Genomic DNA, 21,164 nt, shown 5'->3' with positions numbered 1-21,164 from the left:
ATATTACATCTGAAAAATCCCTTTTGCCATGTAAGGTAAAATCCATAGGTTCTGGAGTTTAAGATGTGGACATCTTTGGGGAACCATTATTCAGCCTGCCATGAGACGATGAGTACCAATTGCAGCACTGATACCAACTGGAGTGGTAGAGATCAATCAGCATCTCCGAGAAGCTGTTTCCGTATGGGAAGAAATGATTACATAAAGCAAATGGACTCACATGGTGCCAGGGGTAGACTGTAGTGGAGACTATGCTACACTGCCCAAATCCCCTGCTAGGAAAAAGACACTCATTTTCTCAGCTGGTTCATAGCCAAGTTTGCCTGCCAAAACTGTCCTTGGTCAAAGGAAATGGCCTCACCCAAGATTTTGTTTCTCCCTTGGAGCAGTCATTTTAAATTGGGTCCCTGGAACCCAGTTACCACAGAGCTTATATAGATGACATTGAGAAACATACTAAACCATGCCTAAACAATCATTTAACAACAAATAGCAAAGAGATTTTCATTTGGATGAAACAAGCCTCAGTAAAAGTTGAAGGTGCAAATCAATGAAAGCACATGGCATATATATGTGTCTTGGTTCATGAACACAAAGGTTCAATAACTTCCATGCTAAGAGAGTACTGAATTTTTAGGATATTTTGAAAAAGCTGCCTTGGAATGACGCTGGAGTGTACAGGATAGTGTCAGTGAGATTGTTGAACCAAAGGCATATATTCAAAGATTTCTAACTAGCAAAGTTGAGCAGCTGTCCATAAGGATAAATCACTTCACACTGGTCGTAAATTCAGCTGATATGTTAATATATTAGGTATAGGTGCACCAGTTAGGAACCATCTTATTACTGTGAACTTCTTGAAGCTAATAATTTCTTATTCCATACCACTTCACTAAAAATAAAGAGACTTCTCAACTGGAAATTTTATATATTCAAATTCCTATGTATGACATGAAGAAAAATTTATTCTCTAAAAAGGAGATTTCCTCCAGTAAAGGGAAAAACCTGAATTAGTGGTTAACTGCTTCCTTCGGCAGATATTCAAAAAGACAAAGCAAAACAAACAAACAAAAACAAAAAAACCCAACCTTTTAAATTATTTTAATGATGTAATTGAATAGTTTAAAGCTTTTTGGTGAAGAATCAGCTTTGAAGTTAGGGTTTTCCTGATTCACATTCCAGGAAACACCCTGTTCTTATGAAATATATATGTGTTCATATGTATGTGTTTATGCTTGAGCACAAGATTGGGTTAGTACCCATGCATATTAAAATGAATATCTTCCAAGGACCAGATCTATTTAATAGCAAACCCATCAAGCTGAGTTTAGAGATTCATTCTCACAGTGACCTGGTCATTGTCAATTTTAAAGTAATTTATCCTAAAGTGGTGGGCATGTCAAAATGGAGGAGTAGGACAATGAAAAAGTCACGCATTGTGCTGCTCCAGGTCTAGTTATCAGGATGGATAACTCCCACTCAGCCATAGACACCACACCTCCACATCACCATCCATTAATCTTTTAGTCACCCTTCTCTATGTTGTAAGCACTCTTCAGGGAATGGCCCACTGGCAAAAGGGAATGTGGAACCTCTGAAATAAAATGGTTAGTGGTGGGAAGAGTGGATTTGGCATGAAAGTAGGGGCTTGAGAGAGAAGAAGGGAGACATCTTATGGCAAAGGATGGACCATTTCTCTTCCCATTTAGAGACAGTATAACATAGTGGTTATGAGCATGGGCTCTTGGGTCAGACTGCCCAAGCTCAAAGCTATGTTCTGGTCTTATCAGCTCTGCAATCTTGGGCAATCACTTCTCTCTATAACTCAGTTGACTAATCTTTAAAATTGGAATGTTATTAATATTTACCTCCTATAGTCATAGTTGTGAGGATTAAATGAGCTAACATACAGGGAAAGGATTTACAATAGTGTGTGGCACATAGTAAGTACAGATAAAGGTTAGCTATTCCTATGTTTATTATTTCTCTTAAGGATACCAGAACCCTAAAAGCCAGCCTTGGGTTTATAACTTACAGAGAATTCCAGATATTGCCTTCTTTGGTTACAATTTTTATACATTTATTCCATAACCACTAAATAACATACAGCACAAAAAACACCACATAGTTACTCCTCGGTTATGGTCACATTCTACATTGGCGTCCATATTGATAATCCTTTATATTTGTATCACTCTTTCCACTTTAAAAACCACACCTATATGCATACCTCATTTATTTTACCATTCCAAGAATCTCCAAACTCAAGACACTAACACTAACAACAACAACAAAACCAGAAGCTGTCTCAGAGATGATAATATCACTGGGGTTCCCAGCAGAAGCAAGTATAAAACTGCTTTGAGGGATAAAACACTCAACCCTCAAGCAATTCAGTATTCACACAAGTAAAATCCTTATTTAAACACAACTAAAAAATTCAGATTTATAAAGCACTCAAGGAAATAAGAAACTAAGTCTCTAATAAGCAGATTAGATACTCAAAAATTTCAAGTAATAGAATTATTGATCTCAAATTATGCAATTATATGTTCAAAATGATTCAATGTATAAAGGAAAATTATTATTATTTTTTTGCAGTACGCGGGGCTCTCACTGTTGTGGCCTCTTCCGTTGCGGAGCACAGGCTCCGGACGCGCAGGCTCAGCGGCCATGGCTCACGGGCCCAGCCACTCTGCGGCATGTGGGATCTTCCCGGACCGGGGCACGAACCCGTGTCCCCTGTTTACCATTATATTCCCAATATCTAAAAACATTGCTGGAAGATAGTAGGTACTCAAAACATATTTTTGGAATGCATAAATAAGTAAATAAATAGGATTTCCAGAAGGAGAGATTAGATGGGAAAGGCAATATTTGATACAATATTTAAGAACTTTCCAAGTTTGATAAAAGGCATAAAACTCAAAATCACAAAACACAATGAGGATTAAGTAGAAGTACACAAATAAAACCACATCTAGACACATAATAGTGAAAACCTATAACATCAAAGACACAGAGAAAATATTAAAATAGAAAAAAGTAGATTATGCATAAAGGAATGACAAACTGACAGCAGATTTCACAACAGCAATAGTATAGATTACTGAGGAATAAAAAGACTACAAATCTAGAAATCTATATCCAGGTAATTATCATTCAAAATTAAGGGCAAAATAAAGACAAAAAGTCTGAAAAACAGAAAAACAAACATTGAGAGGGTTTATTACTAACAGACCTTCACTGAAGGGGCTTTAAAATGTATACTTCAGAAAGTAGGAATTTGGATTCAAAAGGAAAAATAAAAGGAGGAAGAGAATAATAAAAAAAAAAAGAATGGTGAGAAAAGAAACAGTACCTTAGGTGCTCAAAGTAAGCATTGGCTGAATTTAAAAGAACAAGTCAGTAATTTTAAAGAATAGTTTTGAGGGCATTAAACAAGGTAGAATAAAAGTGCTGCTTAAGAATATGTAAGATGAGTATTAAAGTGTTCCAACTTCCTTGTGGTAATAGGAGGAGAATAGAGCCATTGCACAACTTTAGACATTCATTATAATTTATCAGATGTAAGAAGGTGTCAATTATAAGACCTACCATTATGAAGAAAGAGAAAAATGTGCCATTTAATTGTGAGTTACATCATGCCTTAAAGAAAATCTTATGCACGACACGAATTCGTTTCTTTGAAATTTCTTTCATCTATTCTAAGGGAATTGCCTGTTTCTTCTGATTTCAGTTGCACTACTTACTATATTTTAATAGGCAATCTTTTACAAATACCTCAGTAATAAAAAGGTGTTTTTATTTTGTTTTGTTTTAGGTTCCATGAAGTTCTCAGTTACTGTTTTGCAAGAAAAGATGGAATTTCTATCTTTCCCGCAATTATGAATATTTCATTCATTAATACAGAATTTATACCCTGGTCCTCTCTTTCCGTGCCTTTCTGCATTGCTAATAAGTTTTTGTTTCAGTGCCACATTATATTTAGAAGTTTTGAAACATTTTAAATGTATATTAACTCAATATTGGTAATAATAATGCACATAATTCAGTTGGAATGGTAACAATATGCAAAGCTATGATAAGTTCATGCATACGTGGGCAATGACAACTATATTATGCCTATTGCCTGGCCCATAGCAACTGTTAGATTTCAATCAATTATAAAATGTATACTTGTTTCAGAGATATAGATATGTGAAAAGTATCTTAGAATTGATGAAATATAGTGACTATGTTTGCTAAAATTTTAAAGGTAACTACTAAGAGACTAGAAATAGAAATTTAAAATTTTTAAATGCCTCTCTTAGCAATTGGCAGTCCAAGCAAAAACAATTTTATTAAGGCTATAGAAAATTTGAACAATATAATTAATAAGAATTCTTTAATTGACAAGCTTAATGTCTTATGCTCAATGATTAGAAAATACGCATTCTTCTTGGGCACATATGAAACATGTAAAGAGGCAGGCAGTATAGTGTGGTGCTAAGAACAGTTTCTGAAGCCAAACTCTCTGAACTTGATTCTTGGCTCTACAATTTACTAGCTATATAATCTTGGACAAGTTAAATTACTAAACTCTCTGTCTCTCAGTTTCCTCGTCTATAAAATGGGGATAATATTAGTATATTTATCTCAAAAGTTTAGAAAGGAAAAAGCATATTAACTTGTGATAAGCTCTTAGAACAGTTCCTGGAACAAAGCAACTGCTACATAAGCATTAGCTATTACTATGTACACAGATTAGCCATAAACTATGCTACAAAGCAAGTCAACCATTTCCAAACAATTGGTATCATGCAGTTAACATTCTCTGACTACAATGCAGTTAAATTTTAACTCAACAAGATTACAAATATTCTTTGGGACATTAAAGCACAACCTTCTAACTTACTTATGAGTCAAAGAGGAAATCACAATCAATAAAGTATTTAGAACTTATAATGAAAATACTATGTCTCAAAAACTTGTAGGATGAAGCTAAGTGGTACTTAGCAAGAAATCTATCATCTTAAGTGCTTATATTAAAAAATAAGAAAATAAAAAAAAGCAATAAGCTAATCATACAACTCAGGAGATGAGTAAAAAAAAAAAAAAAAAGCAGAATACAACCAGAGAAAGAATAAAGAGGAAAATCATAAACATTAAAAAAGAAATTAATAAGAAAGAAAGATCCTATATAGATGCTAAAAGCTTTAAAAAAAGACAAAATTCTAAAAATATTGATGAAAGAAAATATCAGTGAAAAAGAGCATTTAAATACAGATGCAACAGAACACACACAAAATAATGCAAACATTTTTATGCCAATCAATTTGAAAACTCAGATGTACAATTTCCTAGAAATTATATTTTATCAAAAGTGACTGAAGCAAAAATCCTTCCATTTTCTTCAAAGAAATTGAATCAGTACCTCAGAAATCTACCCCAGAAAACCAACCAGACAAACTCATGGTGCCCCAAGGGTGTTTTGTGAGATGAAGGAATAGATCATCACCACCTTATAAAACTGTTGTATATAATAGAAATGTGGAGATATTTCCCAACTCATTTTATGAGACTAGTATTTATACTTTGATACCAAAGCCAGGTAAAATTAGTAGAAGAAAGGATAATTATAGGCCAAGCTTACAGTTCCAAAACTGCTTTAAAAATATGAAACCAAATCAGGAAATATATTAAAATAAATGTAAAATTTTATTTTATCCCAGGAGTGTAACAATGGCTTTATATTTTAAAAATCTATTACTGCAGTTCACCACATTAACAGATTAAAAGAGAAAATCGGATTATCTAGAAAGAGCAGAAAAAGCAGTTGATAAACTTTAACAGTTCTTAGAAAAATACAAATGAAAGGGAATCTCCTTAATCTGACAAAAGATATTAACCAAAAGCCTGGAGCAAACGACGTTATACTTACATTGCAAAGTCAGAAAGCTTCCTTTAAAGAAGGAAAAAAGTGTATCTGCTATTCCTATTGTATTCAACATTGTTCTCGAGAGCTAGTCAGGACAAGGAGACAGAGAAATCAAATAAAAGACGTAAGAATTGAGAAGGAAGAAACAAAACCATCATTATTTTAAGATAATGATTGTATATATAAAAAATTCCAAAGAATGTGCTTCTCTTTTCTTAAAAAAATCCTTTCTTGGACTCCCTAATTCTTTCTAATTACCACTCCATTTCCCTGTTCCTCTTGGTAGGAAAATGCCCAGAGTTGTCACGGCTCATTTTCTCCAAATCTCCTCCCATTCTGTCTTGAACTCCAATCCAGTTTTCACTCCTCTCTACCCAATGATACTGTTTTTGTCAAGTCACAATGACCTTCATGTGCTGGAATAATGGTCAGTTCTCAGTCCTCACATCACTTGACCTATCAGCAGCATTTGACATCGCTCTGTCCTTGATAGTGTCCACTTGGCTCTCAGGACATCATGCTTTTCTGACTTTCTTCCTCTTTCACTGGACCCTTCTCTCAGTGTACTTGACTTGTCCTCCTTCATCATCTTTTTGATCTTTGTGCGCTGGACTCAGCCTTTGGACTTTCTTCTTTTCTGTCTACGCTCACTTCCTTGGTGATCCCATCCAGTCTCAAGGCCGATGAGTTCCAACATTAAAATATCCAGCCCAGACTTCTCTGCTCAACCCCAGACTCATATATCCAACTATCTACACTATATCTCTGCTCAGATGTCTGACAGCTCAGACTTTACATGTAAGAACTCTTGAGTCCTTTCTACCTCTCCCCCAAATCTGTTCCTCCCAGTCTTCTCCATTTTACTTAACAACAATTTTATCATTCTAGTTTTTCAGGCCAAAAATCTTCGAGTCCTTTCTCTCTCTCTTTTTACATGCCGTACCCATATTAACGAATCTTGTTTGTACCACTTTCAAAATATATCCAGAATCTGAACACTTCTTATCACCTCTATTGCTCCAAGAGTCTCTGTTGTTTCTTATATCTGGGTTATTGCAGAAGCAGGTTAATTGGCCACCCTGTTTCCACTTTTGCCTTTTTGCAGACTCTTTTCAAAACAGGAAAAGGAAAGTCAGATCATGTTACTTCTCTGGTCAGAACTCTCCAGCTCTCTGCCCAAGGACCAATATGATCCAGCCTGCCCTTTCCTTCTGACCCGATCTCCTACGATCTTTCCACTTTGCTCCCTCTGCTGCAAGCACACTGACCTCCTTGCTGTTCCTCAAAAACTCTAGGCTGCCCTCAACTTAAGGACCTTTGTACTTTATGGTCCTCTACCTGAAATGATTTCCTGCAGGTATCCACAGGTAATGCTCCCTCATCTCCTTCAAGTTTTGCTTAAATGTCAGCTTCTTAGTATGGCCTGCCTTGTCTGTTCTACTTAAAATTTCAAACCTCCAATTTTATGTCCCCATTCTTTGTTTTATTTTTCTGCATAGCACTTATCCTCTTCTAATATACTACATATTTTCCTTATTTATTTTGTTTTCTGCCTCACCCAATTAAATGGATGAAGGCAGAGTTGTTTTTTGTTTTTTTTTTTGGTCTATTTTACTTACTCCTATGTCCTCAGCATAGAAGTGTCTGGAACATAGTAGGTACCTAATAAATATTTGTTGAATAAATGGAAAAAATTTATAAGTAATAAGAGAGTTGAGGGAGTTTACTGGACATAATATTACTATACAAGTGTTATTTATGCTATTATCACCTCAAAAATAGTTGAAAAATATAATTTTTTAAAAGGGTACCATTTATAACTTCAGCTAAAAGCATAAAATATTTATAAATTTTAAAGAATGTATAAGACTCAAGACCCTTAAGAAAAAAAATCATAAAACCTTATTGAAAGATATTGAAGAAGATCTAAATAAATGGACAGATGAACATTATCTACAGATAAGAAAACAGTACCATAAAGATGTTAATTTTCTTCAGATTAATCTATAGATATAATGAAATTTCAATCAAGATACTGACAGAATTATTCATGAAACTTGAGAAGCTTAATACGAAATTATTAAAGAACAGAAATAAATCAAAACAATTTTAAAGAAAGAGTTTGGGGATACTCATCCTATCGGATATCAAGATGTTACAGTAAAAGGCAAGCTGGGCTTCCCTGGTGGCGCAGAGGTTGAGAGTCCACCTGCCGATGCAGGGGACAGGGGTTCATGCCCCGGCCCGGGAGGATCCCACATGCCGCAGAACATCTGGGCCCGTGAGCCATGGCCGCTGAGCCTGCGCGTCCGGAGCCTGTGCTCCACAACGGGAGAGGCCACAACAGTGAGAGGCCCGTGTACCGCAAAAGAAAAAAAAAAAAAAAAAAGGCAAGCTATATTTGGAGTAAGAGACATGCAACATGCACAAAGTGACAAAGGATTTGTAGAAAAATATACAAAAAACTCCTTTAACAAGAACAGATTCTTTTTAAACCTCAAGAGAAAAATGGAAAGGAAAAAAAAAACCCAAACCATAAAGAGGTGCTTTACTTAAAAGAAAACTCAAATAGCAAATAGCAAATAAACATATGAAGAAATGGTCAGACTCCCTAATAATGAGAAGAGTGAGAGCTTCCCTGGTGGCGCAGTGGTTGAGAGTCCGCCTGCCGATGCAGGGTACGCGGGTTTGTGCCCCGGTCTGGGAAGATACCACATGCCGCGGAGCGGCTGGGCCCGTAAGCCATGGCCGCTGAGCCTGCGTGTCCGGAGCCTGTGCTCCACAACGGGAGAGGCCGCAGCAGTGAGAGGCCCGCGTACCACAAAAATAATAATAATAATAATGAGAGGAGTGAAAGTTTAAATAACAATCAGACACTGCTTCACTTAAACTGACGCTTTAAAAATCTGATAAAAGCAAGCATTGATAAGGAAATAAAGCCACTGGGACTCTCATACTGTACATGTTTGATGGGAGTGTAAATTGGTAAAACCACATTGGAGAGCAATTTGGTGGTTTATCAGAAAATTGAAAGTACACAAAACCCCAAAATTAGTTGTTTCGCTACTGATTGTGTACACTAGATATTAAGCACATTTGCCAAAATTGTTAATTATAAGAATGTTCGGTGCAGCACTGTTAAAATAGTGAATGTCCATCAAAAAAAGATTGCACAGATAAATTGTGGCATAGTCATGTGATCGAATACACTATTTCACTGAAAACAAAAGAATTGGAACTACATGTACCGACATAGATAAACCTCAAAAACATAACATTGAGACTTATGACACTATTTATGTAAAGTTTAAAAACATGAACTACAGTGCTATATCATTTTTGAGCCGTGCATATGTAGCAAAGAAATAAAAACACGTATGGATAAATACCACAACAGGATATTGGTTTCCTTAAGAGAGGAAAGGGAGGTGCGTTGGGTTAGAGAGACACATGCAGGTGATAACAATTTTATTTAATTTCTTAAATTTGGTGATTTTCGTGTACCTAACATTTTTTTATTGTTAAAAAAATTAAAGAGAACTGGAAGACGGGTAGATCGATTAGGCATGGGTGCGCATCGTGGGAAAGGTGGTGCTGAGAGTATGAGAAGAGGCTGAATGGATAGGGAGAAAGTCTCACCTGGATAGTCTGGAAAGAGGGAGCCTAGGTAGTCCAGATAAGACTTGAAATGAAAAGACAAAACTTAAAGGTGTATTTGGGAACTTAGAATTTCGAATGAGAAGTCACTTTCTCAAATCAAGCCTGAGGATAAAATATTTTCGAGCTCTGTTTTAGAGTAACTGATGGAAAAAAAGGGCATGGACTGCAGAGCAGAGTCAAGTAACATTCGATTGTTTTATGAGTGACTTTGGGGAAGGATTAGAGGCTTGCTTACTGAATTTTCAGATTCTGCAAAGCTGGGAATGATAACTAATATATTGGACAGAATCATGGTTTTTTAAAAGGTATAAACATTCTGGAATGAGGGCCTAAAGACAAGAATATTATTTCAATGGTTAAAATGTGATATTCTATACTTAAAAATTTTTTTCAAGTTATCTAATTACAAATCTTGATTTAACCTGAGGGTCTTGGAACATCAAAGGATAAATGTGGCCAATTGTGTGATGTTACTATTGAAAAGAAGTTTTAGAAGCAGAGTATCTGACTAGAATCAGCAACTGTTCCAAGCAATTGGTTCAAGTATCAGGCAATGATAAATTACAATAACAAATTTAAAAGATTCCAGGGGAGGGTAACCAAAATTCTGAGAACATAGGCTACAAAGAGGCATCCTCCAAAAATCTGGAAAAAAGATTGCCCTTTGAGGATTAAACAAACAAAAAAACCCCACTTGTATGAGTGGGATTAGCTAATAACTACAGGGCTAATGCAAGACACTACCTATACATGGGTGACTTTACAGGTAAGTTAAATACAATCTCCGGGAGGTAGGGCTAAAATGTGATTATAATAGAGGAGGAAGACGCTTAATCAGTAATAATACTCCTTGTCTAGAGAAAGACTGGGTAAATAGAGTCGGGGAGAATAGCATGGAACACACAATAATTCTGACAGACGTTATACTTTTCATTATAAATCACTAAGTCACCATTATGTTTCATACTTCTGATAGCATGATTTAAATAGCATTTCTCATGTACTGACAAAATTGAGTTTCCAGACCAGAGACTGGTGTAAACTATCCCTGCTACAGGCCCTTCTTTGTCATGGAAAAACATAAGGCTATTCAGCTGGGAAGAGAAGCCAGAGGTGAGACCTGATACCTATCTGCACATGTTTAAAGTTCTTCTTGTAGGAACAGAGGTTAGATTCTCTTGATTGTTGAGGGCAGAGAATAGAACAAAGAATAGTAGAAAGAAAATACATAGACTGCGATTTTATTAGGCCAAAAGGAGGAACACACTAACAATTTGAACTTCCAACAGTGAGACAGCTATCTCTTTGACAGTTAGGATTCTTTGTTCATAAGCAGCAGGAAAAGTTTGGATAACTGTAGCAAAATAAACAAACAAATAAAATAATTAAAAGATATGAGGTGGCTTGCAGATTTGAAGGGAAATTTGTAGTATCTAGCCTTAGAAAGACAATGACTGAGGCAGCTATAGTCATAGAGGGACAGGAAGCAAGGACTGTTTCTTTGGGACACCATCATCATGATAGCTCACCCTTTGCTGATTTCTTTTCTAGAATTACTGGGAAAGAAAATCTGATTGGCATAGCTTGGGTCAGGTGTCCCCACTCCTGCCTTCCCCCCTCCCTGTCAAAGGCAAAGTAGAAAACCTTGACTCAAGGCCCCATCAAGGAAGGCTTCAGGCAATGGGAAGGGGCAATTTACCAAAGGAAAATGGTGGAGCAGGAAAAAAATATCAGAAACGTACTATGTCCCCATCATTGCAAAAACAGAAGGAGAGGCCACCTATTTGTCGAGAATCCTAAAGAAGGGATTTCTGTGCTGTAAGGAAGTTGGACAAGACAGTTTAGAAGGTCCTTCCAGTTCTATGTTTCTAAAGAGGAACTGAGAAGTCGAATTGATTACTGAGATCCAGGGTCATTAGGAAAGGCCTAAGAAGGAATATTTATCTGATCTTGGTTATAAGGGAAGGATGGGATGCAGCTAACAGGGAAGTAACCATAGAGTAGGCATGGTCGTTCAGGGGACTGGTCACTGGCATTGGTCATTGAATGTCATGGGTATTGAGGCATCATGGAAACACTATGAACAATGGAGAGACATGTAATAAAACCTGGCTTAGGAAATTTAAGCTGGTAACTGTTAGTAGATTGAACTAGAGAAAGGCAAGGCCAAAGGCAGGGAGATCAATTAGTTTGAGAGCCTAAGCCAAGGTGATAGCAGCAGGAAGGGAAGGGAAGCAGCAGATGAGAGGCATTTCTCATGCAGTGCCTACAGAATTTACAGGAAAAGGCGAGAGTGAGAGAAAGAGGTCAAGAATGACTCCAGGTTTCAAACCTGGAGATCTAGGAAAAGGGTAGTATAGTATAACTGGAAGAAAGGTGACAACTGCTAATTTAGATATATTGAATCTGAGGTGATGGATATCAATTAGTACGAGCTTGAAATTCAGTGAGAGATATGAAGGCTGAAAACATAGATCCTGGATTCCCCCATGTAGAGACTGCACTTGAGGATATATGAATAGATGACTTTCAATAAGAAAAGTATAAGGCAAAAGGGCAATTAAGTCCTTTTAGAAAGAGGCAACCACTAAGAACTAGAACCACTAGAAATCATTTCAGGAATAATGAAACTTGAACTGGCTTTTAAAGAAGGGGAGCTGGGAAGGAATGCCAAACAGGGACATGTTTATAACTAGGATTGATCAGCAAATTTCAAAACTGTATCAATCAACATGATCCCTGCATTTAAAAATTGGAATGATCTGCATGATTGCCTCTAAAAAAAAATTATTCTTTTTATTCTGCCACCTATCTACTCTGTGCCATGGTTACAGATAGAGAATGGAAGAAATGGGATGTGACAGAAATTAGTAGATGTAGATCTCAAGAGAACTACTAGCTCTCCAGACCTACTAGTCTCGTGGGATGCTAAGTGGAGGGCTTAAAGTATGGACAGTGCTCTTGATGACAAAGGACATGCCAGCCTTAATGGTTACAAGTGGGGACACATAATAGAACTCACCAGTCCTGAAATTCTGAATTTGACATCTGTGAGACAAAGCAATTGATGAAGAAACAGAAGAAATCACTGACACTAGTGACCTCTAGTGGAAATAGGCTTCAGGGAAATATAGATACAGATACCTAGATATACATACACATATTTTCCATTAGATTAGATAAAATCAGTAGCACATTCAGCCAGTTTATTTCCAGAGGAGTATGAAGGAAGGGACTGCTGGAAATAGCACACAAATCCTACCCAGAAAGCGGAAATGTACCAGGAATACTTTGTTTTCTGAGTCAGACTAAGTTGATTAATTTTCTGGACACATAATTGCTGTCAAAAACATTACCTGAGAAAAAAATAGTGTTTGGGCAGTGACTTCACTTGTCACTGGGCGGACTTGGCACGTTAATGGCAGCCAACAAGAGAACGTGCTGACAGATTTGAGGAGGAAGCAGCACTGGTTGCTATGCCTTTTAAGCATCTTTTCATTATGACATGGAAGAAAGCTGTTATCTCTGAAATATGTACATATTTGCTATTCAGTATTTTATGGCTGGAGTCCTGTCTCTTTCCTTTGCCTGGTGGGTGTTTGTGCCAAGTGTTGGCAAAAACACTGTTGAGCTGGGAGGATGGGAAGGGATAATTGGTGGCCTTGGCCTTTGAAATGGGACCAACCTGCAAGCACAGTCAAGAAGGTCAACATCCGACCACGCCAGGCACTCCACATGCGCTCTCTTTCAGAAGTGCTTTCAGGATATATAATCTTGACACTGAGGAAAAGCGAAGGAATGGGAGGGTTGATGGAGATTTTAAGTTTGTCTAATCGTACCGGGGGCTAATAACGGGTGAGTTGAATTAAATGGGTGGGGGGGTGTAGAAAAAGGAGCAAAGGAAAGGTTCAAAAAATAGAGATTATACAGAAGCAAACAGAATCAGCGTGATTAAGCCCTGGGCAACTGTCACTTCTGGCAGCAGAGAGATAGCTGTCCTGGTCTCGTATTACCTGTGTGGCAGGAGGTGTCACCTTGCCTTCTTTCATTATTTAACCCCCATCTCAGGCGCTGCTTTGTTTACTGATGCTCTTGTGCAGCTCGGTGGGTCTGCTTTCCCCCAGATTTGCTCCCTCTCCTCTCCATGTCATTTCAAGGATGTAGAAACAACCTTTAGACAGCCTTTTGTGAGAATTCCACTCTGGTCTGCCATTTCCAGAGTTCTGGTCTCTGTGAATGGGCAAAAGGTGGTCTGGGTGCTCCCCAAATCAAAGACTTCCCTGGTATTATTTCTCAGATGCCAGCTAAACCACAGAGAAGGGCTAAGAGAGACCAACATGAGTGGTCCTTCCTCTTTCCTCTGCAAAGATCTTTTTCCCCAGGATATGTACAGTCATTTAGCTCCGGAATAGGTCATTTCAGGGGTCTAGTCTAAGAACGAGTTTACTTACTGAAGATGAGCTAATGATTTTAATTTGCTCCAAGGCTTCTGTCAGGCTGTCTTCAATCTCAGAGTCATCTAAGGAGAAGAGGTCGCCGGCTCGTGAAAGATCTTTTTGTCCCAAGACCAGTCTGAAGAGTTGATGCATGCTGAGGGGTCTGATAATCAATGGACTATCCGCAGGCCCAGGACCACGCGTCTCAGTCACCAGAGGTTAGTGTGACAAAAACATGTAGCAGGACATAGACTTCGTATTCCTTGAAAGGTCATTTTTCTCCAGACTTTGAGGTCTTCTTTGACACGCTCTGCAAGAGAAACAAATGACACAAGATAGCCTTTAGTAGGATGGCATGAGCTCAGAATGTGAACTTGGTGCCCAGAAGAGAGAGAGGAAAACAAAGACATTTGGAAATGTGCATGGAATCACAGATTCTGGCTTGATGATCTTCAAAAGAACTCTTTCCTTATTTTGTCTCAAAAAGTCCTGTCAAAAATGATTATATTTCTCCAGAATTTAATTTGAGCCTCAAAAAGCAGCTTAAATCCCCTACTTTTCTCCTTTCTATATCCTTTCTATATCCTGTCCTTCTCTCCCTGCCACAAGGAAACAAGTGGACCAGCAACAAATATGCCCAATACTTGCCAGATTTTCCCCAAACAGATTCCCATGGGAACCAAACAGAAAAGGGCAATGAAAGGAAGATAGAACACAGGAAACACCTTTTAGACCCACTGCCTGTTTCCTGGACGTGGAAACCAATGCTTAACTTACCTCCTTGGCTGGGCTTCTTTGCTGTATTGACAAGAGGAGCTTCCTGAACCTCAGTCCAGAAGGTGCCCTATTCTTATGTACTCTCTAAACAAATGGCTATGAAATCAAGAACTCTGCCTGGGAGTATGAGACCAGATAAATCTCTATAGAACGTGAGCGTGAACTTGAACACAGAGCTTGAAGGTGAGAACGTTGCAATGAAGGCTAAAGAGGAAGGGTTTTAGGATCGGGCAATCCTCCCTCTATTCCCAAAGTTGAAATAATACAGTCCCATTGTAGTTCTTACTTAATTAACAGCCCACAGAGAGTAAGGCAATGGTACCAATTAAATAACTGATTATTCTCATCAGCTCCTTTCTGGGCCTAATAAAACCATAGACCATTTGCACTGGTAGAGACCTTAGCAATCATTTCATAACCAGGGAGGTTTAAGACTTCTTCGAGGCCTCACAGTAGCTGTGGCAGTGCTCTTCTCCTGATCGCAGGCCAGTGGGTTCCCCCCAAGTTTACGTTAGAGTGGAGTCACCTCATACATACAGGTAACTTACAAATGCAGCCACTTGTTCCAAGAGTGAGAGCTGAGAGTGATTTATGTAACATAAGCGATTCTGCCCAGCATTTCAGTCTGAATGTGTTCCCCAGAATGAGTGTGAAAAGGGAAAGTCTGCTGCTCCCTTGGGTGTCCCCCCGTGAGCTATCACTGTGGCAGCACCTCTCTGTGCTGAAAGCACTTTTAAAGTTTAAAGATACATACTCTCCATACAACATGCTCTCTAAACACAAGCCAAATCCCTCATCAGGCACCTAACTGAAGAAGCTACCTGTAGTATTCCAAACGGTGCAATTTACAGGCCATTGAAGAGATTTCAAGGGTAGTATTGCCTACATGCAACTTTTGCACTACCTACCAGCTTTAGAAAAATGACGCCCAATACTTACATATGCTTGTCTATATGCCAGATCCTGGATGCTTTGTAAACATTAACTCATTTAATCCTCATAACAACTGTATGAGGCTATTTCATTCCTATTTTACAGGTGAGGAACACAAGGCATTAAATAACTTGTCTAAGCCACATAGCTAGTAGATTAGAGAGCTGGGATTTGGACCCAGAGACTCCAGTGCTGGGCTCCCAGTCGATAACTGCTGTGGACCAATGATGACACGTAAGGCTCCACGTGAAGCTACCATTAGGAGTAGAAACCTCATTAGTAACATTTGAGGATGAAGATATGGGTAGGGTCATAAAGCAAGAAGATGAATTCCTCTTGCCTCCTACACTGACCCTGCATCCTTGTCCATCTACACCCTGGGATTTAGGCCAACCAGAGAGCAGGAGAGTCACAAGGAAGAGAGGCTTAGAGGATGAGAAAAGAACGAGAGGGGTGGGGAAGGTTTCAGGGGATGGGGAGAGAGGAGAGTGAGGATCCTACAAAGGACCTTTGCATCCTGGCAAATGTGGAGGGGTGAATTACAATATCTATAAGAAAAATTAGGGCAGTGTTTTCCTGAATTTTCCCCTGCTCCCCTCGCCCTCCCCCACCCAGGTATTTGCAATGACAGAGTCTCCGTGAAATAATATTCAGGAAAATAAGGTATTGGATGGAAATTACTTCACCTCGACCAGTCAGCTTGTTGGTCACTATCAGGCACTTCTGGAAGCAGACTGAGCTGCCCCAGACATAGCAGAGCTTCTCAAGCTGGAACTCGAGAAGGAGCAGAAATACGTGCTGGGGGAGAGGGGCACCCACAGGGTTCTCCTGGGCTCCTTCTTTTCTTTTCACACTTGCAGTGACACCTGGTGTGGAGTCCCACGCTCATGCTTCCAACTGCAGCTGTTACTCTTGTGTGTCCACCATGTGCAACATTGTTATTCAACACATAGCCATACATGAAAACTTTCACACATCCAGGGGTGGAGGAGGGAGAGAGGAGACTTGTACCAAACATTCTACATTACAAGGATGACCCAGAGAAAAGTCGCCGAGGTACTACAAAAGGAAGTTTGGGGAAGTACGAGGGAGAGAGAGATCTCTCCTAGGGCAAGATGACAAGGAATGGGTCTGTGGAGGAAATGGTGTTTACCCAGAACTTTCAGGTTTCATTCAGTGCATGTGTGCTGAGTACATACTAAGCCACCTGCTTGTCTGCGGCCCCAGATTCAAGTTCCAGCCCAGCCAGTCAGTGGTCATGGGGCCTTTGGTTCATGCTCTGCCCTTCCCCAGGCCTCAGTTTTCTCATCTGCAAAACGTGTGTAAGGCACACCTCATCTACCTCATCAGGTTGTTTTGAAGATCAAAGCAGATAACACACAAAAGAGCACTTTGTAAAATAATGACCCCACCAGCTGATGTTTAGTGGGTGTTAACCATGTGTCAGGCACTACTCTTGGGAGTTTCCCACATAACAAGTCACTGAATTCTCACAACAATTCCATGCGATGAGAAACTGATGTCCAGAGAGGAAAACAAGCAGTCCAGGGGGACCTGGAGAGTAAGTTGCAGAGTCAGGATTGAAAGCAGTTGGTCTCCCAGGACAAAGCCCCTCTCAGGACTGTGTGTAGGTACATACATGACTGTGCCTGGTAATTATTGAGTGCCTCCCTTCCATCTGTCCTCATTTAAAGAGCACCCTGCATCCTTATCCAGTCCTCCCTTTCCTGGATAAGAATCAACAGGGCATGTTATTTATTTTTCAGCAGCTCCGGTCAATGTTTTGCTCAGGTGTCTGGCTTCTCTTGCTGCTCTGTTTGCAACAGCCCAGAAGGTTAGAGCCAGATCAAATTTTACCTCATCTTCTGAGAAACTTCGTACTCTTATGAATGTCATAGTCCTGTGGCCTATATGTAGGTGTACATATGCATCCACCGTACACACACAAACACATGTATGTACACACACTAGGATACTTCCTATGTACCAAGTTCTTCACTAGACACTTTCTTCTCAGTTCTCCCATCAACCCTGCAGGTAGATATGATTACCGAAGAGGAAACAGGACTGGTGAGGTTAAACATCATGCCCCAGGTTACACACAGAGCCAAGATTCACATCCAAGTAGGTCAGCCTCCAAATCTTCTACTTTCTATGTTACAAAAACTGCCTTATAAAATTCCTTTCCATCCCCGCCTTTGGCCCTCCTAATTTCATTCCCTAATCTGACGCCCAGGTTCTCATTATTCAGTCTACATTTTTAAAGCAGATGTTGACTGACAAGTCGGGTTTCTGTATGGAGAAACAGACACCCCAAAAAGAGAAATTATTCTGAACCATGCGCAACACATTTCGGGGAGTCCCAGCTGTCCCCCACAAACGCGCTTTACCTGCGTGCTACTCCTCAAAGGCGCACTTGCTGCTACTCAACGGTCTATTTTGAGACTGGGTGGGAGACTCGGGCAGCGGACTCCAAGGGCACAGGGAGTGGAATCTACTCAGCTCAGTGAACCTGAAGTTGTTCATTGCGGTGCCGGGTTCAAGAATTCTAGGAATGCCACTGGCAGCTCTGGAGTTGGTCAGGTGACAGGCTGCGCCTCACCCAGTGGAGAGTTACCTCTGAGTGAAATGCTCTGTTTCCTGGGGTGAAACAGAAAGCCTGCTCCAGTAAAGTGGAGTTGTTTTTAACAGCGAAAACAAAACTGCCTGTGTTCATGAAAATCTATACTTTCCCTGAGAAGAATGGAGGGGGAAAAAAAAAAAAGCCACGCAGATAACACGGTTTCAATAGGAACTCAAGCAGGTGAATGGGACGGCTATCGGAGCCATTTCTCAACATCCACCCCCCTCCCCTCCCCGGAAGGGAGGAGAATTGCAGCTTAATTAACACTTCCCTCCCCCTCGAGATTTCACGTACAGAGTGTGAAACACTGAGAGTTTGTTCAGGAAGAGTCACAGCTCCTAAAGAAGTCATCCTTTTGCTTTGCCTCTAGATCAACATTGTTGAAAGTTTCAGGATGCAGGAAGTTGCTAATAAACAGAACAAACTCACTCAACAAAGATGCATACCCTGTTTTTTCCCACTTTATTTGCTGGGAGATTCTTGGATCAGACTTAGATTGGTACTTTAAATATTGCAGCAATACTCAGAGAAAATGTTGATACTGCTTCATCTGTTGATACTGCAGAGGAGAAAAAGGTACCGAAACCCTTCCTTACTGTTTCAAAAGTTAGTGACACATCTTTAAATCATGTTTTAAACTATATTATTCTCTACCCCTAGCTTGTCTGTTCCTATAGTAGGTCTGCTCGTCCCATGGAGTCACCTGTCTGCTGACAAAGTGCACAAAAAGCTGTGCTGCAGATAAATTCATCTGCATGATCACCACGATGTGAACACTGCAGGTGTCTCCCCAGTGGTGCTACCCCATAAAGGTGTGTGCTCAGGGTGGCCACACACCTGCCACTGAACCAGGTCATATGCTTCAGGAGAATAACCTCTTAAATCTTCCTAAACACTTGGTGGTCAATCTATTTTTATGCCATCCACATGTGGAGGACTGTCCCCTTAAAGAGTTTACTTTATAAAAATAGAGAACCTAGTCATCCGTGAGAAGGTGTATTCTCTCACTGATAATTTTCTGATACAGTAGCTGTATTCTATTTCCTTTTATTGGAATAGACTATATTTCTTTAGTCTTCCCTCTTCTTCATCCTCTATTCATCATTCACGGTACTTATCACTAGTTTTTATTCAATTTCTTTCATTTTTAAATGAGCTTAGGGTCCAGAATTGGACAGAGTATGGGGACCCAGTAAGAAGAGCAGAGTGGTAAGTGCGGGGGGACGTGGACACATCTGGGCTCAGCTCTGCCGTTACCTGCAGTATAAACCTGGGCAGATTAATCAACCTCCCTGAGCCTCAGGTTCCTTATTTACACCTGAGGATGGTGATGTGGGTTGTTGGGAGGTTTAAAGAGATTATGTAAAGCATTTCACACAGATCTGGCGTATAGCAACAACACGAAGAGTGATAGCAATCATATCCTTAATAATATCATTATTCTTGTAGGTCATTCTCCTGTTTACATGTCCCCATGCCATACCTTGTAAATGCTAACGATGACTGTACTGCTACCTGACGTTGAATTCACAGCGTTAAAGATGCCTAGGTCTTTCCCATTTGTGTCATATTTATATCCTAGTTGTACTCTCCCCCAGTCTTAAATCTGGGCAGTTCATACACTATCTTGTATGTGTCCCTGTTGATTTCTTGGCAAACTTGCTTTGTTCTCTTGGAGAGACAGCTTTACTGTGATGCTGTCCCCACCATGGCCAAACAGTAAGAGTGAATTTTTTCACAGAGCGGATATGGACTGAAATACAATGTATCTCAGACTTTTTGTGGCCAGGTAATCCAAATACCTGAGCTTTCTACTTAAGTGTCACGCTCACTCCCATGTTTATTAGGAAGGAGGGAGGGTATTATACCCTCCAGGGCACCAGAGGGAAAAGTTCTTTATGACTTTTCAAGGTGACCTACGCTGAATGGGGGCTAATAAGACATTGCTGGTTTACTCTAGTATGCATCAGTAGATTCTGCTAAATGAAAACACACTTGAACCAGAGGACTTACTCGCCCAGCTATTGGGATACCACTTTTGGGGGGATTTCAATAAACATAACTATCTCAGGAAGCCAAATTATTCTGAAGAAATGAGCCTCTAGCTTCTAACTCCAGGTTAGGATATTCTCTGGTTTCTTCACTTCAGACAATTCTAGAATAGCAATATTTATTTACATTATGCTTTGGACAACACTACTGTGCACCAAAAAATTCTCATTTTATTCACCTGTGTTTAAAATACCCAGTGACTAACTTAGACCCATTTGGGTTCTAGAAACTTTCAATAAAGTTCTCAGATTTTCCCTTGAAAGAAAGGATTAAAGATCCTTTTCAAGGAGCATCTTTTTCACACAGTGTGAAAGAACTACAGGCGTTCCCATGGGAATGGGCCGCATACATTTCAGCCCTTCCCACAGGATGTCTATTGTTCCCTGGGCGTCTCTTGGCTCCCTCTGCTGCGACATGTTGCTACACTTCACTTCTACTGAAAGCCTTTGAGGCTGGGTTATTCCAAATGATGCTAAAGGACTCAACCCTTGGTGTTTTTGCTAGAACTCATACAGTCTAAGTTTGTAGCAGCCTTGTTATCATAGGCGCATACAAAAAATAGGTTTGGTGACCTGTTTAGGCAAGAGCTCAAAAAATTCTACTTAATTTTGAAAGTGTATTGCAACTCATGAGAACACAAATAGATAGGAAACATTTCATCAGGAATGAAGGAAACATCTAGCAAACTTTCTAAACCAAGAATTTGTGACCTGTCATAATGATTTCAAGGTGTATCAATTTTCACTTGTAAATTTTGACTTCA

At 39.5% G+C, this 21,164-nt stretch overlaps 1 protein-coding gene across 9 annotated transcripts in view; it reads right to left on the bottom strand.

Annotated features, from left to right (window-relative positions):
• Positions 1-21,164, bottom strand: part of VEPH1 (ventricular zone expressed PH domain containing 1) — a 278,619-nt gene that overhangs the window by 256,312 nt on the left and 1,143 nt on the right. For 8 of the 9 annotated variants that reach the window (XM_029214795.1, XM_029214797.1, XM_029214798.1 and 5 more), the window contains exon 2: positions 14,032-14,326. In XM_029214795.1, coding sequence (XP_029070628.1) covers positions 14,032-14,169 — 138 coding nt within the window. In that variant the 5' untranslated portion in view covers positions 14,170-14,326. Of the gene's footprint in view, positions 1-14,031; positions 14,327-18,116; positions 18,274-21,164 lie in introns of those variants that run through there. The other variant, XM_029214793.1, reaches the window with a different exon arrangement.

This window comes from Monodon monoceros, unplaced genomic scaffold, assembly GCF_005190385.1.
Source record: "Monodon monoceros isolate NGI ecotype Baffin Bay Population unplaced genomic scaffold, NGI_Narwhal_1 Super_Scaffold_11, whole genome shotgun sequence".
Taxonomy (NCBI): Eukaryota; Metazoa; Chordata; class Mammalia; order Artiodactyla; family Monodontidae; genus Monodon; species Monodon monoceros.
Note: the sequence above shows the minus strand (reverse complement) of the source record. Positions and strands in the feature narration are given on the sequence as shown.